Consider the following 27,028-nt stretch of genomic DNA (forward strand, 5'->3'; position numbering starts at 1 on the left):
GAAAAATCCGCGATCACTTAGTTGCCAATCCAATGCATCTAGGTTGTCTGACTATGGGACTGCCTGTACTACTAGCACGCTTTACAAAAGTAATCTAAAATTTATTTTACATTAATTCCCCCGTTTTTGATTTCTTCTTTTGGGTTTAATATCGCGTACCTTGTATTTCTGTTTGTTATTCCTCGATGCTGGAAGAACTTAAAAGACAAAGTCCAAGAAAACCGGAGCTATTTTTCGAGTTGTCTACTTTCTCGAAGGAAAAATTCGTTTTTACGATATAATCACAAATAGTCCCGTTCGGAACATCTTGCCGCGTCTAGAACGTTTGATCTCAACTATACGTTCCGGTCTAAATGTTATATTCATCTTCCATACCGTTCTGTTCAGAGTTCTTTTACGTCGACTATCCGATAGGTACGTTACATTACGAGGTGTCAATTTCAAATTCTTCGAACGCTACATCACGCGAATACACAAATAAACGAAAAAGAATTTACATTCGAAGACAGAATAAACTCTCTTCCTTTGGTTTATCGTTTCTTTCCTCCGATGGTACGACGTTTCGTAGATCTGCGTATTTCTTAACAAGATATCTATCACGTTGCGCTCGTTGCAGTTGTTATAGGTCATTCGCTGCTATACAGCCAACATTGATTCAACGCTCGACGTTGATCTACCGCCAGCTGAAAATACAAGACGTAAAATCGTGCATTTCGAACGTTCGGACAAAAATTCTACTCCATCGCATTACTCTCCACGTTGAGTCGTGGTTCGGTAATTACGTCCTCGTATCGACAATGATTTTTGCAAATATTCGGTTTTACGATATCGGGTCGACGAGACGAGGCGTGTCTCGACCATTTGCCCCAATTTTCTTTCCAAGTAACTCTTTCTCTCCGCGTTCGATCGAATATCGTTTCAAGGTATATTCGTTTCACGATCGAAGGATCGTAGCGTGTGTCGATACTTATCTCGTTGCGCGTATTTTCCGATCAACCGAGCGGCAGCGCAATAACGACGTACAATGAAGTCGACAGAAGCGAGATCGTACGTAGTTGTTATTCGCTAGAGGATGAAGCGAAACGCGACGCTGTCGTTACGCGAATACGTAGGTCCCAAGGTAACCTATCTACGTCGTTGATCCGATAGAAACCTCGACCATGCTACTTTAAAGCGTCTATTATCACGGAACGCGTTAATATTTCACGAATTGTCGAATAAGATGATGTAGCATATTTTGGTTAAAATAAAGTACGATTCTACGGTCGTTGTCGATCGTTTTATAGTACACACAGGTTGCAGATATTTCAAAGGAAGGCGATATAACGTTCGACGCAAGAAGCACGTTAGACGCTTGAATCTTTTGAAACAACGTATTCTTATGAATATAATATGAATTCGCGTCTCGGTAATATATCAAAGTTAAAGAAGTGCAATGAAAAAGATATCTCGATGGATCTTTGTAGTTTATTACGAAACGAAAATAAGATAAAAATAGTACGAACTAACTTCTCAAATTGCTATTGACTTACTGCTTCAAACATGTATAAGATAGAAGACGGGGAAGTCAGGTTGAAATCTTCATGAGATACAGTTACGTTTCAACGTTGGTAAGATGGAACGTTCCGTGCTCTTTAGCAATAGGTACTCCTCGACCTCATCAACGATAGTTACATTCCGCCCTTCATAAGCTGCAGTTACATATTCGCTTTCAGCATTTACGTTTCGCTCCGTCTTTCGAATTAAATATACAGGGTGGTTGGTAACTGGTGGTACAAGCGGAAAGGGGGCGATTCTACGCGAGAAAAGAAGTCGAAAATATAGAATAACAATTTTTCGTTCGAGGCTTTGTTTTCGAGAAAATCGACTTTGAATTTTCGCCCGGTACGCGTGCACTTTATCGCGTCTCGTTGTAACGGATCTCACTGTAGATCGTTGTCTCGATGGAAAAATTAAAAAAATAAAAATTTTTATTCCATATCTTCGACTTCTTTTTTCGCATAGAATCACCCCCTCTCCGCTTGTACCGCCAATTACCAACCACCCTGTATATCACACTATAACCGGTGAATCTTTTCGTTGCTTCGCAATTCCTTGCATCGTTTTAACGCGTCTTGCGATAAAATTGCGAAGAAGCGTCAACCATGGCCATTTGCACGTGAAAACAGGAAAATTGCGACAAAATCCTCGTTAGAGAGACATATACCACGATCATTGGTGGAACGTTCAGCTGTGCGATTCTTTACGATAATTGGAATCGCGGAACTGTTCTAGCAGATACTGGGAACGCTCGTCAACGAAGGCAGTTTATCGCCAGCGTTCACTGAAAATTCAAATCGGCTTTCCGGTAAGCCCGTAAATCGCGGAAACCGTGCCGTCTTATTATTCAAATCATTATTTACACCGAGGAACCTGGCGCAGTTGGCATTACGGCTGGCACGGCAAGTGACTCATAAAACCAGGATATAATAGTCGGATCGGGAGAAATCCGGATCGTCGAGCAACACGATTTGCTCGTCGAAGCTTGCAAGTTTGCCAGTCAAAACTGCGAACATAGGCTGAGCTAACACGCCGATAAACATTTACAACGACGGAACGGTGCATCGCGGTGTACACCCGATGCCTAAATATTGTTCGAGAATAATATCTGGACGTATTGGAATTAGACAGTGTGTGAGAGAGAAAGAGAGAGACGTTCAGTCTTCGTTTTATAAGAATGAGTCGGTATTTGTAATAGCAATGCTCGTTAACTAATTAGTCTAGAGACCGGTAACTTCCAATACGCAACGGAAGCTCAAGTTTGCGCACAGGATGAAGCCGTTCCACTGGAATTAATTCCATGTAACTTGCCGTGTTGTAATATAATTTACCGCCGCTGCATTGCACGAACCGTGGGACAAAGGATAGGACTGGCGAACATCGGCAGATTGCGAGCTTCGTATCCGTTGTTTACGGATCGATCAAACTTATTTTGTCAATACCGACGCATTTGTATAGAGACAGAAACGTAACGCGAATCACTATGTATCCGCAGTTAGCTTCGATTGCTCTAGTTTGCGATACGGATTCATCGCGCTTAATTATCGGTATCAATGACTTGTCTCCGAGCACAGCGATAACAAAGCAGGCGAAATTTTACAAATTACAAATCATTTGACATTAATAACCTACAATTTGCGACTAGTCGACGCGTTAATGTTATTAGTCGATAAATTATTATCCAATTCGTCGTTCCTATCGTTCAATAATTCAATTTTCCCGAATTAACCCTTATAATCAACACGAAACCAATAACAATGTACAAAGTGTAAAATATCACGTTCCTGATCGAGTTGTCGTCCACGCGGATTGCACGATAGATCGGCGTTTCACGCGTTCACCTATATCGGCTCTATATACTATACGCATTGAGAGAAACCGTGGTAGAACAAGAAAGCCGAGATAATCGTAGGATTTCGATATTTTCGCCGCAGAAGCACTCGGTAATCATCGCGCGGCAGCAATATGGACGACATAACTGAAACGGTAATTGTTATAGCGATCGTTAACACATCGACGTTGAAAATGGGTCGAACGCATGCGCGAACGAAAATAGCGAGGCTGAATGTGTTCGGTTAATCGCGATGGTCTGCCGGAGGATTAACAATTCCATTGGCGTTAAGAGCGACGCGCAACCCTTCCAGTTACCTCGGCTGCTGCCGATTCAATGGGGTGGTTAATGAATTTAAGCTATCTTCGTACCCACCTCCATCTGCACGACGCGCCAAGCTCAGCCAAAGCTAGCCAAGATATACGCGGATCCTTCTATACGCATTCAGAGCCAGAATGCACGCGCTTCAGTTCATTCGCTCTAGTTCTACGTTTTATCTCGCGTGCGTTGCGTCGCGACTTCTGAATTTGAAAGTTCAACTTGTAAATCTATTTCTAAGTCTCCGAGTACACGCAGCCTCGCGAAAGTCGTCGAACGCTTGTAGATATTAGGTTGTTTCTTTCGTTTCATAAGGTTATAATAGATGAACGACAATTTCTGTTTTATATTATTTTATCGAATTAGGTGTGATCCATTTCGTTCTATTTCTGTTATTATGTTCGTGCATAATACAATAAAGTAATATTGTTACGTCTCGAGGCTTACTATAGGCCGTGTTCCTAACCGCCTTTCTTGGTATGACAGTGTCGCAGACAGATCGTCTTACATGACCAGCGAGATACACACGATATAGCGATAAGCGTGTAACGTCAATTCACATCAGAGACCAGGCCGCACACCGCGGACAGGATGGCGCCCAGATGTCTGCAGATTCTTGGTGCGCACCCTCGATAGTCTTAAGTACCCACCAGGGGTCTTGGCATTTTCATAGTTAAGGTCCTTCGGACCAAGCGAGTATTTCCTGTCTTAGATTTCCCTTTACGTTTATTGTCTACCACGTGTTAGCTTAGAAAGTTGGTTTTCTTCACATCTGATATGTTCCATTAGCAACTTTCTCGCGAGGGCGGCTGAAACCCTTCCTGGTTCACCAACCGTCTTATTATCCAATCGGAGACGGTGTCTACTGCCCTCGCTTCCTTAACCAAAATCGTCATCAACAAATCCGATAGTCCCGTGTTCTTAGACACACCCACCCCTAGCTTTCCTCAGACACGGTATCGTCGGTAAGACTTCACTTATTCTATGTCCTTAGAATAGTCAACATATCTTTACCTGTCTCTACCTTTATAACAGTCGCGTACTTAACGTATCGTTGTAACTAAGTCTTACATAACGTGGTTGGAGTGAATTGTGATTTAGTTAATTCAGTGTGTGTTACATTGTGATTGCTGAATTCGTAATGAAGTTTAATTAAAACAAAGTTAATAGTTGTGTTACGACTCAGCTATTTTATTTCATCAACCAACCCTTAAGTTTACGTGACAAGCGCATAGTTGTCGTCAAGCAGCGAGTTCTAAAAAGCATCGACTCGCCTTCCGTCCGTTATTTTGCCTACGCGAAAAAGCTGGCATACGTGACCATAGGTGCGAACGGTTGCGGGACCCGAGCGTGGTGGGAGTCGCCTCCAAGAGAAGACAAAGGAAAAGGTCAAAGGGCAATCAGTGTCATACGAGGAGTCAAACCGAATGCGTCGGTAGGTTCCGAGAAATAAAATCAAGGTCGCTTAGTCAAACGAATACGTCGAGAAATGCTATAAAGTGGAGTCGAATTATAATAATAAACTAGTTGTATCATCGTTAAATCATTTGTAACGTGTTAACTGTAATTTTAAATATTGTTAAAAAGAAGCTTATATTAACCGTGTTAATTCAGTGCTACAGTCGTTCGAACTACCTCTGTTATCCTAATCGAAACAGAGGAACGACTGATTCGCGGCGTCCACTATCAAAATCGTAACGAGAATTTACACCTTTCGCTGACGCGTTTCCTCGCGGTCGCGTCTCTTCGTGAACAGTCGTGACAAATATAAAACAAAAAACATTGTGAGTCTGTTATTTCCTTATAAAACGAAAGAAACTTTTCGGACAACCTAATACATCGTGCGTGTTACAGGATATTTTGAAATTTCATTGACGCTGTTACGAGACTCGACCGTCGTAATTATATCGGTGAAACTTTAAACAAATCTATAAAGGATCGCGAGATACCGTGCCATATTTAATATTTATTATGCGTTTAAGATTCCAGTCAAATTAGCCTTCGCCAATAATTCCGATTGCGTACAAAATTACCATAAGAGATATTTGGATCGGTTCTCTCACTATCGATCGTACGATTAATTCTGAATTACTCAGCGTACAAAATTGATACGTTGGATTCGTAATTTTGAGTGGCTCTGTACGCTACGTTCTACGAGATCGATTCGTAATTCTAAATCACTTGGTAGGCTTCCAGTCTATTTCAATGGAACCGTACTCGAGATAGATTGGTCGTAGATGAAAATGTTGGAAAGTAGAGTCGTCGGTCTGTTAACTGGGATTCGTTAACGCGTAACAGGGCGTAACGTATGTTTTGCATTTGATGAAAATGTGTTCACCGGTGGAATAGACTTAGTCTCTCGTGGCGTAGCGCTAACCTCTCGTGTGTCGGCCGACTGGGACGAAAATCAGAATTTATCACGCGTCGTTCGCGAACATGGCCATCCGCTAATCCGTTTTCTCCGCTTATTATCCACCATTAAGGCCGCCAGAGAAAGCAGACCGTAGCGGGATTCTTGTCTGGAAAATTCTGTTCTGCAAACTCTTCTCAACTGGCAAGCTCTTGGCAGAACCACGGATTTTAGTTTGTTTTTGTGAAAATCTTCTCCGAAGAATGTGTTTTTCTCGTGTCTTTCCTTGTGTTTTTTATTTTTAAATAGCGTTACGTTCCTTTCGCGTCTTTTTTATCTTTTCCATTTGGAAGTACCGTTGCTTTCTTTCCTCCGCTATCTTTTTTCGCCTTTTGTATCTTCTAATCGAGAATAATAGAAATTTAGTCTTCGAGATAACGAGATTATCGCATATGTATCAACATATTTCGATTCAAGTTGGAATCGTATAATTTTTTTTTATTTGGATGAATTTTATAATCGATTCTCATCGAGAATTATAATGAAATTTTTCTGGCGTGGTACTATGTCGTGTTTAATAAGCGTTTATCGTGTGTTTGATTCTAGTTGAATCTAGTGCTTTAATCTAAAGGGTAATGTCTTCTTAGCCTGCGGATCTGATCCGACGTGTCAAGTAATTGAGTATTTAGTGGGTTTTGGTGGTTATTAACTATTACGTTATATCTATTACTGAATTTGGATATTTCCTCTTTGACCGTGGGTATCTTGAGGTCGCGATGTATCGCTTCATTGGTGACTTACCAAGGTGCAGAGTTTTCGATTGGAATCGTTGAGGAATTTCTATGTTGGAATTACTCGCCGTTCCCCATAGTTGGATTCTATAGGTCCAAACAGGTTTTAATATGGCCTTATATAGCGTTATTTTACTCTGCGCGCTTAAGTTGGAACGTCTGCAAATGAGCCGGTAGAATTTTTTTCATTTTGATCGAAGTTGTTTGGATCTATCTACGATATGTTGTTTCCATGTCATTCTTCTGTCCAGAATCATGCCCAGATACCTGACTGACTCTTTGTTTGGAATTGGAATATTGTTTATGGTCACCTGTGGGCAGGTTTGTTTTCGCAGCGTGAAGGTTATATGATTGGATAGAATCGTAGAATATCGACGAAGGAATAAATAGAATGCTCGTTTGAACGAATGCGCCTATCTCAGTCGCACTTTCATACTTTCAATAGGATCCGTCGAGTTTTACGATACACACGCGCGTACGTTCGATTTAAAACGAACCAGGATAAGTGTAGCAAAGTGTTTGAGAAAATAGACACGATTTTACTCGTCGCGAAGGCGAATTCTATTTTTACTTGATTTTCAATTCGCTGGAGAGTAAACAGCTAGTCGGTAGATTAAAACATTTCCTGAAATTTCGCTGTTCCCTGCTATCATTAACGAACGTTTGTCAACCGAACGTATTTATCAGCCAAATCGACGTAAACTTTTTCCAGACAATACTTCATTTTTACACGCGTTTCGGGAAATTTCGATACGACCACGCGCAAGCTTCGATCGGCGAAAAAAATGTCTCGCTATGGAGTTGAAAATTCGACGAGCGCGTGGGGACATCATCAACGAGGTTACGTGACCAGCGAAATTAATTGCATCGCGTTCAAACGGCCGAACAGAGACAAAAATAGAACAGAATATATGGATTTAAATATATATGTTGAAACTACGTTCTAAAAGTGGAATAGTGTACGATCTGCGATCGTTCGCTTCGATCGACGTTCGATCTATAATTCGTCTATGCAAAACGATATAATTAAAAATAACGTAGACAGCAGAACGAAGGAGGGAACTAATTAAAGTCCGTCTGGAAGCTAAATTAAAAGTAACGAAGCACGGAGTTTATAAAGACAATCGATAATGCTAACGGGAGTGTTTAATAAAAGTAGAGTAATATTTTCGCTTAAATCAATTTTGTCGGAATAAATTCTTGCGTTTTCGCGAGAAAGACCGAAAAAAGATAAGTTTGGAAGCTTAAAAGAGGCTTTGTATTTTACGTTTTAATCTTTCAATTAAAGGCACCTACGCGAAATGTACGGCTTACATAAATTTCGAACGAGAACGTTGAGGCAAAGGTTGGTGGGTTTCGATAAATTTTACATATTTTCATTCAAATATCGACTCATGAAGTAACTTAATTTATTGCACAAGCGTGCGGATTAACTGCATCCAACAAGAAGCTCCACGGAATATCGTGTTTCTCTCGCAGCTGCGTTGTAAAGGTTTTAAGGAAGCTTTAAACTTCAAACACGTTGTAGTTGGTGGTCGAATCGTGTTGCTTGTAAATCCAGCGAACAGAATTCAATCAGAGACTTCTCCATTAAATGTACACAAACTCGCGAAAGAATTTGGACATTCGTAGAAACATTTTATGAATACGTCGCGTGTGTTATAGGAAACGTTTGGAAATTTCATTTGATTAATATGTCTGTAGTATCTAAATAGTCCAGAGCAAGGACAAGAAAGGATGTTCTATTTGAAGTGAAGTTTAGTTTTATTTTAACGAGTAATACCCAATGCAAAAACTGACTACAATATCTTCGTACGTCTTATTCTAACACTCGGCTCACAACTTCTGTCCTCCTAGGTCAAAAGATGCTGACCCTCAACCCTCGCACCCTTCTCCCACCCCTTTACTCATTTACCTTTGACGTGACCAAGGCACAACACACTGTTACTTACCTGTTTGGACCTACGGAATCCAACTATGGGGAACAGCAAGCAATTCCAACATTGAATTACTTCAACGCTTCCAATCGAAAACGCTAAGATCCATTATAAATGCACCCTGGTATGTCACCAACGAACTAATCATAGCGACCTCAAGATACCAACAGTCAAAGAGGAAATAGCAAAATATAGCGACAGATATAGCAAAAGAGTCAACAAACATCGCAACCCCCTAATTCGCAGGCTGAAGAGACACTACCCTAAGACCTAAACGCTAGATTTAATTAGATATTTATATTAAGTAATATTTACTTATTTATGATACTTACTTATAAATTATACTTATCTATAATAAGTATTAACTTATTATAAATAATTAGCCATGTCACTGCGCTACGCCAGAAAAAATTACGAAAAATTCTCAATGCGAGAATCGATTGTAAATTTTAATAAATAAAAAAAAAACTCTTACTTACACACACACACACTCTCTCTCTTTCTCTCTTCTCCAGCACTCTTACGATTCTTAGTTTATACCTTAAATTTACAACTTATACTATGCCGAGAAAACTCGAACTTAAATATATGATAGACCAAGCGTATTACCCCCCTTTTTTTGATATTACATGTCAGATTTAATATATACAATATTTTCTGTAGTAGGCGTTTAAGTACTTTTGCGAGGCAGCGTACATTCGTTTCAAAATTACATCGATATTGTTTGATAATTGCTGGAGAAAATCGAACAAGTATCGTAGATTTTTGTCTATTTCTTCAGCGGAATTCGATAGAATGAGATTCAATAGAAAAGGACGATATCGCGTGTGTTATAAAATCTGATCTATCGTATCGTTCTAGTACTTTCGTTTGTTGTATTAGGTTGTCCGAAAAGTTTCTTTCGTTTCGTAAGCTGATAATAGATGAACAACAATTTCTGTTTTATATTATTTTGTCGAATTAAGTATATTCGTGCATAAAACAATAAACTAATACAAAACGAAAAACATCGTGCGTCTATTATTTCCTTATAAAACAAAAAAAAACTATTCGGACAACCTAATAGATCAAAGCGTAATGGAGGAAACAAAAATGAAATACGAAAGACGCTCGTATCTGTACGAAACTGTAGTGGCTTTTATGCTTGAGCAAATTCTCAGTTGCGTTATCATTTTGTTGGAACAAATTCGTAGTTTCTGAATTAGCTGTACACACGATTACGTTAGTACTAACGCTCTGTTGCCTCATAATGGTAATCGTGATTAACGTAGCTCATAGGAAATGCAAAGCAACCAACGATTCGTGAATAAACGTTTTTAACGATACACATATTCGAAACTACCGAACTGCAGATTTGTTTTATGATACGCAGATAGAGTTCCGTTAGAGTTTCTCAAATTGCTCTTGTAATTAAACGGTGTACCCTGCGATTAAAATAAAATAAGATAAAAAAGAAAATCTTGTAAATCGTATTCAATTGAATCGTATAAAATTTCTGTTATTTTTGTGTTATTCGATCGATGTCCGATGTTCTTTCGAAAAACGTAAAACATCATTGCCATTTCTTATGTATCGAATTGCGGTGCAATGAAAATTAGAAGGCGGCGAAAGAATTAAGAAAACGACGCTTATAGGAATTCGTTTCCGAAGAATTATATTTTTCTTGAATGTAGCGACGATAGTAACAGCGGTAATACTCTTTGTGTCTGACGTACGCGGTACAATATCCCTGCAACTATTTACCTCTAACTTAATCTAATTCATTCCGTCCTAATTCTACGTTCCAACTGTGATAAAATCTCGCGAGACTAGAACTTAATTGCATTAGTACCCTTGCGCAACCGAATGTCTTCATTTTGTTTCTCCGCTTCTTGTTTCAATTAAAATATTAATTCTCCAACATGGAAGTACATTAATACAATATTATTGTAGCGGATTACGTCCTTTTCTCCCTTAAACACTTTAATTTCATTTTCCAAACCTCGTAACGTAATATTAGCGTAAAATAATATTCTCTCTTGTTCGCAAAAAAAAAAAAAAAAGAAAATAAAGAGAACGAAGAAAGAAATCGAAAGCTAACGATAGGAAAAAAATCGAAATTAAAAATAGAAGAAACGAACGATAATAAATAAAACGTTGGTCAAATGGAATATGGCTTTGTATGGAAACGAAAATAAAAGGAAGTAGTTGCGGTTGATCGTTCTTGGAGTTGTTTGTCCAGGTATAATAAACGAGTTCTCGTGCGATTTGTTGGCGGCCGCGCGTGCACGTAGAAACAGAGGCTTACACGGTGGCATGGTGTGACACGTATTTTATGGTTGTGTAGAACATGGCCTGGCCAGGTTGTAACGCAGTTGTTTGCCGCGCTTGTTACCGCTAACTAATGTATTTCCCGCCCATTCGATACCGCGATCCACCGATCAAGGGATCCACTGAAAAACGATACAAGTGGGGGATTAGTAGAGTGGTAACGGGGAAATGATAAAAAGTACCGGACAAATTGGACGTTGTGAACATAGAGGATAGCGGAACGGAAAGACCATGACGATTTCCAAGTCGCTGTTTCCGCTTGTTTACTAGTTTTACCGACAGCGCACGCTAATTTGTCGCTTGTTATACAAAGTGTTTCAAGTAGAGAACATATTTCAGAATTGTATACTTAGCGACGCTTACAGCCTAACGTACAAAGTGTTCCAAACGTGGAACATCAATTTACTAATGGATTTCAACTCTGGAGGCGCGAGTGACGCCGAAATCGCGTCTACTTGTCCTCTTAATTTCTTGATCCTCGCCCTGAACAATTTACGTCGACGTACATCCGCGCGAATTTTTACTCGAGAAAATATTAAACGAAATACCGTACGTACGATTTTCTTTTTTCGATGCTGCGAGATCTACGAAGACGTACCGAGTAACTTTCATAACAATGTAACGATAAACACGTTCCTCGATGTTTAACCGAATAGTTAACGAAAACGAGTAAAACATGCCCGAGACGGAACGATAAATCCATTTTAATCAACAGGAATATTTCACGCGCGAGCGTTCGAATAAATAACCCGGCGCAACAAGACAAAAACAACCGAGAGGAAGAAGTAAAATACGGGGGAGAAAAATCTCGGAGCACATTTTCAAAGTGTGCACGACTTAAACGCGAGCAACATAACGAATGAAGAAAATAGTACAATACGAGGTAGATGGGGGAAAAAGGAAGAGCGTAGCCGAATAAAAAGGATGCCGCGGAGAAGAACAGGCAGGGAAATAAAAGCCAGCAGAGGGGTCGAGTAAATTACAACGCGTAGAATGTCCCCCGGAAGGGAAAGGCGCATGGTGTATCGCGGTTGGCGAGAAGTTGTTCGTTTTTTCCTGAACAGAAACGAATGTCCAGCGTCATAGGAGCCCGCTGGTATTTATTTTTTCTTTCGAAACGGTTTTTCGATTCGTCTATCGGCGATCGATCGCCGAACAGCGCCGCGAGATCGTTTGTCGAATAGACCGCAGAGCGCGTGTGCTTTTTCTCTGGCGTTATTCGTGGGCAAAAAGAAAGGCGCGGACGCCAGCAGCATAGAAACAGGGTCAACAAGTGCCGCTATTCCGCGATGCATCTGTACGAGTAGGAATTTCAAGAGAAACTGTAACCTCGGTACGCCTAGTTCACCATCGAGTTGTATCTGTGTCATTTTTTCGCAGGATCGATCGCTGTTCCGGCGTTTTCGATGGGATCCAAGCTGAAATTCGTTGCGTTTGGTTATCTACTTGGAGACTTGGCCGATTTTGATGGGTTTAGACGCGGGAAACTGGTCGACGTTGAAATATTTCGATAACTTGGAGATTTAGATGCGACGCGAGTTGCGTGTTGAAACAACTTTTGAATTTGAAATATCGATGTATAGATGGCGGATGTTTGGACGTTTATAGGAAATATAAGGGCGTACAGGCTGTAAAACGCATATAATTTACGAGCATGTACAGAGCGTTCGAAGTAAAGTACTCGTTACAAGGATCGTAACTTGACTTTCTTATAAATCGTTCGCGGTATTCGAAGTTTCGGCGCAGTCAAATAAACTGGTTCGCGCAAATACAGAGCAGCTCGTTCACTGGCAGGCAAATTTTATTTGTCGCAAAGACAGTACGAAAGTGGCACTTACGGTAAGTTGAAAATGAAAATGAACATTACGAGATTACTCGTAGCTGACGTCGCTGAATAAACTTCCTGTCCCGACGCCACAAACTACGAGATATCTCGTAGTCGGCAGTGAATAGGGTGGAACGATGATCCATCGTCAAAATAACGAAACGGGTCGTGTTCGTCAGTCGTCGCAATCGATCGTACGAATTGGTCCATTGATAAATATATGTGGTAACTTATATGGGTCTTAGAGTAAGGACAAGTAATGATGTTATATTTAGAGTTAAGTTTAGTTTAATAAGCGATACTCGGCTCTCAACTTCCCGATTCATACTCTCCGGCTCCTCCACTTACACTCTCTGACTTCTCGACTCACACTGCCGCTTTTCAACTCACATTCTGGCCGTTTTAGCATCCCTGTGCCTTTTCTTAGGCCCACCACACACGTGTTTTGCAGACGCCCGTTGCCAGGGTCACGTAGGCCTTTTCCAGAAAACTATACAATTGAAAAGACCGACGACGCCTCGGCTCTCCCGACATCGTTCATGGTTAACTGGATGTTTCTTAGGCCCTTTCCCCCGATACTACATATATCTTAAAAACAACGAACCAGTCGATAAAGTTGTATCGATCGAACCTAATTAACACGAATATCGGAAGGGTAACGAGTGACGTGAGAAACGTCAGGGTAAAACGTTAGGGTAAAAAATGAAGAAGCTCGAAACACTCGTAGAACCATGTTATCGTGGATTAATTTATTAAATTTGCTTTCGGAGTAACCACAATGTGACAGGTTATTTCGCAACGTAGCGCGCAAAAGTTAGACGAACCGCTTCTTCGGACTCGCGTCAAACGTAGAAACATGAAATGCAACGAGCAGCGTACGCGTGTTCGCTGCAATTTCCGCAGTTGTTGCATTTATATACATCTATTTTTTCCAATCACGCCCGACTAATGCGACATAGTTGAAAGAAAAAGAGCCAGTCGACACGTACACGTAGCTTGAAAAAAGCTACGAATGAATAGGGACGTCGGAAGATCGTGAAAACTGATAACAAATGCATCGTGTTTATTCAGGTTCGCTGTCGTATTAAGAAAAGTCTTTTGTTCTCTCGCCAACGTCATGTCGCTGTTCGAGTTATTAGCGTTTTTTTTTCCTTTCTTGCATCGACGTACAGTGATTCGATCTCAGCGTAGAAGGAAAAAGAGAACTGCACGGTTCTCTCGGTTTCAAGAAGATATCACGGTGCTCGCTCGAACATCGATATTTGTCCGATATGAAAATGTTTGTGAGAATAAATTGTGCATCGCATCTAGAAGCGAGAGCGTATCGCGCGGTGATATTTCTGTACGTATTCAGTCGTGACAGATTTTGAATGAAACGTGCAAGGTGCGCTAGTAGCAAAACGTGTTAATAGCATCAGTATTAGTATACGAAACGACGCTGGAATATTCTACGAGTAAAAATAAGAAGAAGCTGTTGTATGTTTATAAACAGAATAACGAACGATAAAATAAATAATAATAATAATACGATAAAATGATAACAACGAATTGTGTTTCTTTAAAATCTAACGATTAGCCGTGTATCGCTAACGGGATTAAAGCTGAAAGAATCTCGATATCGAGCCTGGGTGAACAAATACGATGTTCTCGAGCATATCGACGGCATTGTGGTCGAATAGTGCTACTTAAGCTTTAACCTTTGAACGAATAGAAGATTCGGTGAAAGGATGGTCTGTATTCGTGTATCGGTCATTACAGATAATTCTTTGCCTCTTGATCAAAAACGGAACAGAAAAGCTGTTCGAGGTTCTGTCCGGATTACTTTTGTAAAGACTGCCTTTCCTATTCACTGAATTTGTTCGTTAGAAATAAAGACAGAAAGAAAATGGGAGGAAGAAACGTGATTCGCGTAGCCGGTGCATCGATTGCGGTGTCGGTTACCTAAAATACAGGCCCCAGTTTTCGTATAGCCAAGCCGACATCGAAATAAAGGAAAACCACTCGACTGAATTTCGCTCGATGCTTCTGTTACGCTAAACTTGCGAATTCTCCGTCCTTTAGCCTTTCTCCGAATTAGCCGCGGTCACTCGACGAGAGTGTTCGATCGCGGATGAATTGCATAAAAGTCTCGAAAAATACTTGTATCGATCGAGCTGGTATTTAGAGATTCGTGAGAATTGTAATTTTCCTAAGTTTCCCGTGGGCTATTTACGTCAACTTTAAATCGTGGCCAGCGATGTTGATAAAAATTATCCTTCGGCGAACTATTTTACAAACAAATTTTCGCAAACACGCGACAAATAATAAATCGACTTTAAAAGAGAATATCGGTTCATTTCTCAATACCAGAAATTTGAAAGTACAAAAATGCTGAGAACGCGCGTTGCACACGAGAATACATCAAATATCCAAAGTCTAACGTAACCTATAATAAATTGTATGTCCGATGAAATAAACGTGTGTCCGAATGTATATGATACTCGTTAAAATATTCAATACGCGAGGAGACATATCTTTCCTTAGGCACCAGTTCCATAACGCCATTACCGAAATATATTTACCGGTCTCACATGATTCAGCTACTCGTTATGAATCCGAATAAATCACAACTTCGTACGAAAGGAACGATCGAAGTTTCATCGAAGACAGTTGACGGAACGTGGCAGTTTCCGCTAGAGTACTGCGTCTTCTAGCAGTAGCCTGACGGTAAGCGGTAGATCGATCGATTTTGGCACTAGGACCTCGGCAATTGTAGTTTCGAGCAATGTTTGCTCAATAAACCTCTGTGGACCCGACAAACTAACCGCTATTAGCCGCGGGCTCTCGAGCTGGAAGTTATTAATTGCATTGGTGGCACGGACCCCCGTGTAAACCATTGGGCACACGAGAAATTAGGGTGTTCCTCGTGAAACGCTGAATAACTGAATCGCGCCACTTGCACGAGCTGCACTTTGACGACGTATTGCCTGTCCGTTCGCTTCCGATTATTAAATTTCACATACGGCGCCCGTCGTCTACCCGTCTAATCGATGGTAGATCTATCGATAGAGATCACGCATCTGTGAAATTATTATTAATTATCGTCCCTTCGGTCGCTGCTGTCTCCATCGACAATGGAGAATGCTTGGCGAAGGATCAGTACTTGCCTAAGGGATGAAACGTTAGTTAGAAATCATGGCGTTGTAAATTATTTAGTTCGCCTTCGTTCCAGTCACTCGAATCTCTTTTTAACTCTTTTTTATTTACTTAGTTTGAAATATTCCTTCAAATTGCTGCTATCCTGCTGGATCAAGTCTGTTGAGGTTCAGGTTGACTGATCGAAGAACGAGTGGATGAATTTGTAAGAGAAAAGTATATTGAAATAATTAAAGGTATAAGTGTAAGTTTATGCTGATTCGGATCCTTACTCTCTTAGTGTTACTAGAAAATAGACAATGGAATGATAGGGAGCACGTTCGTGTATTTATAGCAAAAGAACATCACCAAAAAAGTTAAGCTCATAGCTTGGGCTAGAGGCTACAGGGAACATCAATAGAAATCTGTTTATTAGTATCTTTGTTCCTTGATCTTGCAACCCAAAACATAATGTATACTCAAGGGTACAATAATATGTACCTTTGCTTATTTAGAATATTTCTGGGTAATAGCAGTCTTCAGGTCACGGGTATGCATAAATAAAGATGTAGAGATTTTCTTGAGGTAGTTACATCAACAAAGTCGCTCGACTTTGAATAATTTGAAACATTTTACTGATATAAACTTATTGCTTTATTTGATTTCTATGATTTATTTGGTTTCCTTATTTAAGGAATTGGGATAGAACATATTGAGATGAAAAGAAGCAACGGCTTTGGAAAAAAGATTTATCCAGATCCATATTGAAATGTACGTTGTTATTAACGTTTCTTTTTATTTGCGATAGTAACAGAAATATTATCTGGAAGGTTATGCAAAAATCGTATGGCCAAATAGTTCGGCTTAATTTAAATGAAACAAGCACGCGAGTGTGTTGATTTTATGAAATTCATTTGCGAGAGTTTTGTTAAGCATTCACGTGTGTAAATAAGTTGAAACAAGATTATTATATTAATTAAACAATATAATATCCGTTCATGCTTGATGTAAAATATTAAGAGGAAATTTCATTAAAAAAACAACATATCCGCTGGATTTATAGTCCACGCACGGAATATTTTTATCGAATATCATATTTTACGAAAATTTGATACGCAAGTGTTTCGTGTATACATTTCTTTGTCATTTTTTCCTTCCTGAATTCACAACCATGCTCGAATTTCTTTCGCGGTGTTATATTAGTTTCCGTCACGATCCTCGAAACTCGAATTTAAAAAATTCACATACACGGACTCGCGAAAACGTTCGAAATAAATTTCGAAATGTTTTATGCAACAAGTACAATACGGCCGTAAAATTGTCCTACGCTAAGCATTAAAATACTTTCGTGAGCCGGTATGTTAATGTAATTGCTATTAAATTGGAAAGATTTAGCGCGCACGAAGTGTGCCGCATTTTAACACCCGTACGATTTTCCAACGAGCTGAATAATGACGCAATTAATATAATGACATAATGAAATTTTTTCCCGGCTAATTGTTGAATTATCGCGCTGCGAATAAATTGTTGTCCGCAAGTTGCGATAGAAGGCATGGCGTGTTGATTGCACAACGTTGTAACGTGTAAGCTGTGCATTGCGGTAATCATGCGTATGTTGTAAGCTTGCAGTACCGCGAACGATGGACTATCGGTAGCGCAGCGTGCAGTGTAAGCTTTGTAGCGCGTCTGGTAGAAATTTTCAGCGGAAATAACGTTTCTGACAGTGATGAAATATGCAAGCCGGAACGCGTGCAACCTAACTGTCTATTAATAACTCTATTCATAAGTTGGTAACTTATTCTTACAATGGCTTAAAATAAAATAAATAAATAAAATAAATTTCGTTCGTTGGCCTGCTATTTCTATTTATTGAAATTTGAGCTTTTTAGTTTGCATATTGTATCTTTTCGTTTATTTTTCAGAATTGTAAGCCGATACTTTTGAAATGAGAAACTTTCATAAATCGTATAAGAAACTTTCAACGTTTATTTCACATTACGTTTTTGTTTTTCTAAATCAGTTTAATGTCATTTTATTTAAATTAATCCTATGTTACGCGTATATTCGGATGTGTACGTCCCTTAATGTTTTCTTTTATTATCACGTAATTTGTACTTTACAATTTGTCCAGCTGGGCAATCGGTAAATTTTTCTAGCTTTATTGCTAAATAAAATGTGGATGGCTCGTCCTTTAACGTTGGAAGGAGATTTTCAATCTTTTTTTGTTAATATAATTAGAAATTGAAACGAACCTCCATCGATGTTTCGTACGCTCGATAGAAAGCATCTCACAGTCTACTTTCTAAAATCGAATTATTAGCGTTCTGTCTTCTAAAATGAATGAAAATTAATCGCTCGCGTACAAACGCTATTTCACAAGAAAATGAACGAATCGCGTAGGATACACGTAGTTCTTGGACGTGATAACATTAAGCCCTTTTCGCCACGATCCTGTCGAACGATCAATCCGCGCAGGATTTTAAAAAAAGTTTCGTGTGTTCGTAACGAAAGCGAATGCATGTTCTTCGCTCATGAACAGATTACGCGATACGCTGGCGTGTTAGTTTCGCGCGAATTTGTTTTTCGTTCACCGTACGAAGCAACAGTAGGTTGTAATCCAATCGCGAGAAGACAGTACGAGAATAAATACTGCTCTGTCCGTTTATTCGTAACCCTTTTTCATTTTGTATTTGCCGTTAGCTACGCGCGACCATGCGATAACGCACTTGCGTAATTTCTACCCTTGGTCAGCTTTCTCGACAAATTAATGCGAAACAAGAACGACGCGAAGAAAAGAGGATATCTCATGGAACATTTATTTCGTTCTCGAGATTCGTTGTTCGATGGTTGCGTTGTACGATGCAGAAGATAGGAAATAATTTCTCCACTGAACTAGAGTACATTCTACGCTATACGTTTCAATTGTGTTAATTTTTTAGTGTTTTCTGTAGTCCTTTTTACAGGATTTCTTTTATCATCGTTCGTATATAGGTCAGTTAATATCGCGTTTTACAACGTTTAGGAGACTTACGTCGGATAAGCGTTTGGGAGTAGGATGCTTCCTATAATAATTAACATCCAGGAGCAGGCCACTTTTGTAAACATTCTGTTACATTGTACTAGAAATAATCGAGTGCGCTAATGTCGTGTAAGCATCACGATATCACGTACATTACCAACCGCTTCTGGGTATTTTCTCGTTAATCCAAGAAACCGAGAACACTTACGAGTTTAACGTAGTAAAACATGGCGATACTCTGAAACGTTTTATTAAGGAAACATTTTTAGTATATACAGTAGCAACGAAGAAAAATACAAATGCTGCTACAAAATATGAAAAACGAAAAGCGAAACATTTACGTTTCTTCGCTCTTCTCCCCCTTGTTCCCTGCACTATCACCTGGATTTCGTTAGACAGCGAGGCAAAACTTTTTCATTCGCACAACTGCCACTTGTCGCGCGAGTACCACCTGCGTGAGACATCGAAATAATTTGGAAGTTTCTGGGTAGAAACGACAGCTGTTAGAACAGTTTGCCGAGACAAGGACGAGAAGAAATTGTTTGTATTATGGTGGCTGTCTAGTCTAACAGGTATACAGCGGCTCACGAATATATTTCCTCATTTACCATAGAAAATTTTGATAAACTCGTTACGCGAATCGTGTGAAATTTCATTAGTACTTTGTAGTTTCTGTACTCCATGATAATTGTGCAAAGGCTCTAATAATTCTAATGTTTTACAAAGTTCAAAGTTCTTGAAATTGTTTTCAACGAGTCTCGTGTAACGCGTAATGACACAGGGTGGGGCGATAATCGCGGTACAACCTAGCAAGGGATGATTCCACCTGAAAGGATAAGAAAGAAATTTGCTATAACATTTTTTCCTTTGAAACTTCGTAGTCGAGAAAGTCAAGTTTGAAGATTTGCCCGGTATATTTCAATTTTTGCCAATTGCGTAAACGAGCGTAATTATTCGACAGAGGGTTCAGCTACGTTTGAAAGTAAGTCAAGAGCGTGGAATAATATTTTTTTCGTAAGACGCTTCATCTTCGAGAAAGATAAATTTGGAAATGTATCAGTTTGGAAAAATCTTATTCCACATTTCTTACTTATTTTCACGCGTGTAATAATCTCCTGTGAATTGTTTATTCATACACCTAGCCGATATTCAGCCAAACGATAGTGCACGCAGTTGACCAACTTGGAAACTCGATTTTCTCAGAAACGAAGCGTCGTATGAAAAATGTTTATCCTATATCTTCCACTTATTTTTTCACTTAGAATCGATCATTCCCTGTCCGGTTGCGCTACGACTACCGCTCGACTCTGTATATTCGTAAAATGTTTCTATAGGTGATAGTGAAATTTCCAAGTGTTTCGTACAACACACGTAACGCACTCTCGTAAAAGACTGTTATAATCGTTCGTATAGGTTCGCGAGCAACCGCGAAGGCTTTCGCCTACGGGTCTAAATCGTACGTTACATGGAACGAATTGTGACGACCCTGTGAAAGGGTTGCGAGGGTGCGGCATGACGGTGCGGAGTTCAAGAGTTGCCGATAGATTCATTAGGACGGTGGCATCAGGAAACTTGAGGGAGAAGCGTGTTTTCGGTCGAACTTCCGGTCAAATTGAATCACATGGAATTTCGTGGTAACAATCTTCTATTTGACTTGGACCGACCGTCTGATTTACTGCGGCCTTTGAGTCTACATACGTCGTTCAAAGCGATTGACTCGAACGGGAACTCGCTTTGTCTGCCTGACGAGTTTCGTTCTTCCTACGGATTCTTTTGAAACGACCGGGCAAATTGGTCTTCCTTTATTGTTCGGTTGCTCGTTTTTTAAACGTTTCTCGATACGCTCCGCCAAAGTTGCAATTGTTTAGTCCGCATTTGTTCCCTGTGGATTTTGTTGCGTTAAATTGTTTTCGAACTCGTGCGTTCATTAAAATCTTCCTATCCGTGTTAGTTTCTTTGGTGTTTTTTTTTTTTTTACAATCTCGTATGGCGTTTCAATAATATTATTCTACGCTCGTGTTGCGTAATGCTATGTAATTTATTTCTTAGGTAGAAAGTAGGAAACACCTTTCGATAACGTAATGAAAAATTGACAAAAATTTCGAGACAGAACGCAGCTACGTTTAAAGGACTAGTTCACTGATTTTCATCCGATGATTATCGAATAAAACGTTACGACGACCGAGAGATTACGTGCTTACATTTCCATTATTTTCTACTTCCTTTCTTTCTCGTTATTTCATAATCATCTCGCTAAAATCAATGGAAAATGAACTTGTTCTACGCGAGGTACGAATTTTTAAACACGTAACGATTACACGTACGAAAAATAAGGGCGCGTTAGATACGAACGATAAATTTAAATACAGCAATACACGCGTAAAGTGAATTATTTTAATATTAGTAAAAAAAAAAAAAATTGCAAAGCAGAAAGATATTCTATTAAATGTTCTACCGTATTTGCATCGGTTTCGCCTGAATTTCAAATTTGCATTGATCGCGAACGTCCATCCTTCGACAGGAATATTTTTTCCCTATAAATAATTCAAATGAAATATGAATTTCGAAAAGGGGAATGGACCCGTTAGAAATTCATTAAGACGATATTTGCAAAGAAGCGAGACACTGGAGAGTATACCGGGCTTTTCAGCGTGTAAAACTGTTAATCCGGCTGGCGAAAGGGTCGATCCTTTTTCTGGGACACATACATAGATCGGTGGAGTAACGCATTGATCTCTGGGCTGGCTTTGTGTCTCGTGAACCCGATTGGGTCAGCCCCAGGCAACCGGAGGTGTTATTTCCAAGTCCAGGGGGATTTCGGTAGGCTTGCCGGGATCGTTTGACATCGTGCACTGGGGTGGCTGAGTATAATTAACGACCGCATTCGTCTTGTTCCACGCTTTATCTTTAATTATCCAACGATAAGGTTCAATCGTCCGTGTCAATTTGTCGACATAATCTATCACCGTACGCTTCGAGCTTTATATCTGAAAGATAAGATTTATATAAAGATGTCTATTTGAAAATTGGTTTTTACGAGTGAAATGTTACGAAATTCGAAACGCGAAACGCGAAGATTAATAAGCATAAAGTTAAACGTAAAGAGAAGATAAGAATAGAAAGGAAAATGAATGAAAATGTATTTATCGTGTTTTGCTGATGTGATCTTGAAATATTAAGAATCGATACTAAATATTGTTGTATTAAAATTTCAGATCGGAAGGAGACGAGAGGCACCGCGTCTCAACTTTCGAAACAGAGATGAGTTGAGAATCGACTACGATGTTGAGTCGTCTTTCGGCCGTGGTGGCCTCCATTTTGGTTCACCAGCTACACGTTTTGTGTGCCGCCACCTCATTAGGTAAGCGTATGTAAATTTCCAACGGTTAATTGTTTCACATGGTTAAATGTCTTTTATTCGACTCTCTCCGCTCTACAATCGTACTCTTTCATTGTCCGTCCGAAGTCCGTACGTAAAAGTAACTTACATATCTTTTATGCGAACGATATCGTGGAACTTTGTATTTTTTGCTCTTACCTATATTCTGTCCTATTTCGCTTTTATTCGAAACATTCGCGTTTAATTCGATTTACTTGAATTTGCTAGATACGCGGGATAATTTGATTCGAACGAATATAGGGCAGCTGTCAATATCAATTTTGCATTGTTCAAATATTAGCGCGATGCAGATTTTTACCAAATTGGAATCAAGGTTTGCGGATAAACAAATATTCTTCGTTCTATCGAAACAAATACATAGTTTCGAAACGTTCTTCCTTTTTTACGCTGTTCGACAGATATTTCACACTCTACTCTGCGATACTTACACCGGCTGTTTTACAAATTGGCAATATATTATTTATTGTTGGACCGATCGAATCAACGATTCTTCGGTAAATGAAACTGAAAACAACAATGAACTTTACCAAATAACAGGTGTTAATAAATAAACGCTTATAAACGGTAAAATAAAAGTGAAAAATTATTTTACGTATTTATGACCAAAGGACAACGTGTGAGTTTAGTGGAATATCGTACATGTCTGTGAAATACAATTGTATATAACTGTAGTCGCTAATAATCCTCAGAGGTGGATTAAACGAATAAATTAAAAAAAAAGAAAGAAAACATGTTAAACACCGATAAAATATTTTTCTTTCCAAATATTCGATAGAGAAATCCGAATAACTCGTAAACATTTCTTTACTTTTTCGCAGTGGATAGTAAAGAGGGAAAACATATATATTGGGTCGGAAAGTAAGCGATCGCGGATTTTCTCATTATCATCAAATGACAAGATCCGCAATCACTTAGTTGCTAACCAAATATTTGTCATTTTTAAATCGGAATTTAAAAGACCAGTCGCGTTTTAACGACTGCTGACAGAAATTCGGTCAGGTCGCAGTTGGTTTCTGCAGTTGTGTTCGCGTTAGCTGGAATTCAGGATATCTGATTCCTTGTCTCATGGAGACAGAAAATATCGAGGCGCGATTGTGAAAGTCAGCTATCAGTGAGGGGTCGATTATACGCGTTGAGTAACGGGCTGTGGGACGAACGGTCCGCTTCCAGACATTGTCCTATAATTTTCCAATTAAGGCATTGGATTCCCATAAATCCCATGGCCACGGATAGGATCCATAAATTCGACGCTGTACCGAGCGACAAGTCACGTACCGTTCGATGTGGTTTTCGATTCGAAAACCGCCACTTACGTTGTTCAATTTGAAATTGGAAAATGCTGTAAGAAAATATGATCGGTTTAGTTTGTTTCATCTTATGTTAATTACAAATATATGTCGGTGATGAAAGGACATCGGGGCCTCCCTTTTGGAATGTCGGAGGAAACCCCAATACCTTAGTCCACGCTTTTACTATAGCTACACTTAAGTAACAAAACTAAGAAATAGTTGTAATGTTCTAATCCAATTTTATGACAATGGGCTTGGGCTCCAGGTGACATAACGGGTCACTGAACGTAGCCACGGTCACGGGAGGGACGTGTACCTAACAGAGGTATGGAATAATTATATAGCTCTCCTTAAAAACAAAGATCGACCCGCGAGGTGGGGAGAGGACTATATGAGGGCAGTTCCACTTGGACCGCGATTGAGTCTATAGAGTCTATTCAGAGGAGTACTACTTGCACGTTGAGTGACATCGGGATCGCGTATCACATCGCATTCGTCGTCCCGTTGGCCGTGGATTCGTTATCGAACCTGAGTTCATTGTCATCGACATCTCGACCATCCGATCGCCGCTATTACTTGTAGCTTCTTGTAATAATCACATTTGTACCAATAAATATCAGCTGTAACCACGATGGCAAATTCGAATGAAGATTCGTCAAACTCCCAAAATTCCAACATTAACCCGACATATAAATATCTGGACATTTTAACAAATTTAAGTAACTTTTTTTTGTATTATTTATTTATTAAAATTACAATCAATTCTCGCGTTGAGAATTTTCAGTAATTTTTCTGGCGTGGCGCAGTGACATGACTGATTATTTATAATAAGTTAATACTTATTATAGATACGTATAATTTATAAGTAAGTATTATAAATAAGTAAATATTACTTAATTTAGATAACTAAATTTAAGTAACTTGATAATATTTCCATTTATATCCTATCATTGATAAATATACCTACATTATTTATTACAGTTTCTTATTTTATTATTTTCCTCGCAACAAAAATTGGAAGAAAGGAGGAGTCGTATCATCGAAGCAGTTTAAAACGCGGTTGCCTTCGCAAACAATTTCCTTTGTACCACGGAGCTTGATACGAACCGGTCGAGTAATACTACGGACGACATTCCCGAGACGTATTTCGAAATCCTGACCGGTAACCGCGTTTATCCTTCTTGCAAGATTATGTGCATCCGTCTTTCTAGCAGATATTAGAAGTCCTTTCGTTTCTTCTCTCTTTCGCCACTCTGTATAGCCGTATAGTCGTTGAATTCAGCTTCCGAGATTGGTCCTACCAGAAAGGACCATTTCTCTCTCTGCTTCTCCCTTCTCCAGGCTCTTTCTCTATCTTGCTTCGAGCTGATAAATTTTCCCAGGATTATCCCGTTGTCCTATCTAAAATCGTTTGAAACCGGAGCAGAGAAATCGGTTTGGGGAAACCAAACGCATCGACGAGCTTAGAAAAGTGTAACGCAGTAATCACAATACGATCGGTACAAGGAAGATCCTACGTGAAAAAATAAGTCGAAAACGTAGGATAAAGTTTGTTCGTACGATCGTTTGTTTCGAAGAAAATCGAGCTTCAAAGTTTATCGGGTGTGCTTGAACTCGGATAATTTCGGAGTGTACAGCAGCGAATAATAAAGAGGAGGAATTTTCCACGGTTATGAAAACAAATCGAAAACGTAGAATTTCTAGTTTGGAAATTTGAAAATTGATCGAGAACGAGGACAAGGCGGATTCTTAATTAAATACCTATGTTCAAACTCTATTCCCTTGGAAACGAGACCTTAAATATTCGTTCTATTCAATCTACAATTAGCCAATTTCACACGTAAAAAATAAATTTTCAAATTGGATTTTCTCAAAAAAAAACGAAGCAATCGCTTCCTCGTACTACGATCGCTGGAAGGGATGGATCCCTTGTGTAGCAGCGGTCGAAAATTCAAGGAGAAACCGAGATAGTTTCGCGGTTAGATACGTTAAAACGGTTTTTCGGCAAATAACTCGGAATCGGCTAGTATCTTTTTCACCGGTGGAAATAAAAACGGCTGGTTTCCATGTTGTAAGTCTTTCCGGAAGAACGGCCCAACGCCGTTTCAACCGCCGAATTTGATGGAAAGATATTGCTTCCCCTTGCGGTCTCTCGAATTCTACTTTCCTTACTTTATTTCCCTCGGCTGGCTGTGTCTCTTTCAGCCGCCACGGCCTTTATAACCGACGGAGATTGCTCAGTTTCTCCGGTTTCGACTCAAAGGAACTTTATTACTTTTTCCAGCTTTTCAATCGCGGGTAACGCGACAATAATGCCGCAAAAAGTCGCTTACTTTGTTACATTTCACGTTTCCCTTAATTTTAATGCCCCGTTCTCCGCAAAGCAGAGATTTTCATAGGATTCTAAATTCTGCAGCTACTCTTTCAACGATCGATTCTAACCTTATTTTTCGATTATGTAACTTTAATTCCGCTGCTTTCATCTAATCTCACCGTATTACATTATGTTCCGTTTCTTTTTACGTTAATTCTCGTTCTTGTCTTAACGAACGAACAACCTTTCGTCTCGTACTTTCTTTTGAAGGCGATCAGCTTTCGCGCTCGAATAAAACGTTTCACGTTGGAGCGATAAGGTCACGAACGCTAAGAATTCTTCCTTTATTTTAATCGAGCTCGTGATATTTTTTGTTTATTAACGATCTACGTGCTATATATACAACGTGTACGAATTGTTGCACTCGTTAATTAAATATCACAAGAGAGACGTAACGTTCGAAGATGTCGAAAATCATAGAACGGAGTATATTAAGACATTAAAAAGCACAGAATGGAATAAATATGCTAAAATGTCGAAGTGATCGGAAGTTTTAACGGTTTAGCGCTTGGTAAAGTATAGCATAGGTGGCTGGAGCCTTGGAAGTTTTTAATGTTGTTCCAAGTTTTTCGATTTTTAGAGGAGCGTTTTTTCCGTAACAGGTAACGATTTTCGCGTAAAGTTTACGGTACAAAGTGTTTTGTATGGAGTTTAGAAGCTACCGTAGCCTCAATCTCAGTATGCTCCTGGGAGAAGGTTTTACAACTTCAAATTACTTTTACGTTATGAAAGTTAGCGGTTCCTATGCTTAGACGTTCGGGTTTAACATCTTACCGTACTATTTCTTATCGAACTAGTTGGTACGCATTAATTACGTTTATATATTTGGTAAAGATCGTTTTAACTTGTAAGTACGACGTTCTCTCGACGATTGTATTTATTTCAAGTTTTCTAAACGTTCTATGTGTGTTTCGAACGTAATCTCGAAACA

The 27,028-nt window shown here is 39.4% G+C and overlaps 1 protein-coding gene across 1 annotated transcript in view; it reads left to right on the top strand.

The window, feature by feature from the left end:
• The window catches only part of LOC117236337 (peroxidasin-like), a 343,800-nt gene that overhangs the window by 74,062 nt on the left and 242,710 nt on the right, over window positions 1-27,028 (top strand). Inside the window, exon 3 of the mRNA XM_033499179.1 lies at window positions 22,250-22,395. Coding sequence (XP_033355070.1) covers window positions 22,317-22,395 — 79 coding nt within the window. The 5' untranslated portion in view covers window positions 22,250-22,316. The remainder of the gene's footprint in view (window positions 1-22,249; window positions 22,396-27,028) is intronic.

The sequence above is a fragment of the Bombus vosnesenskii genome, unplaced genomic scaffold, assembly GCF_011952255.1.
Source record: "Bombus vosnesenskii isolate JDL3184/JDL3185 unplaced genomic scaffold, Bvos_JDL3184-5_v1.1 scf7180000013348, whole genome shotgun sequence".
Lineage (NCBI taxonomy): Eukaryota > Metazoa > Arthropoda > Insecta > Hymenoptera > Apidae > Bombus > Bombus vosnesenskii.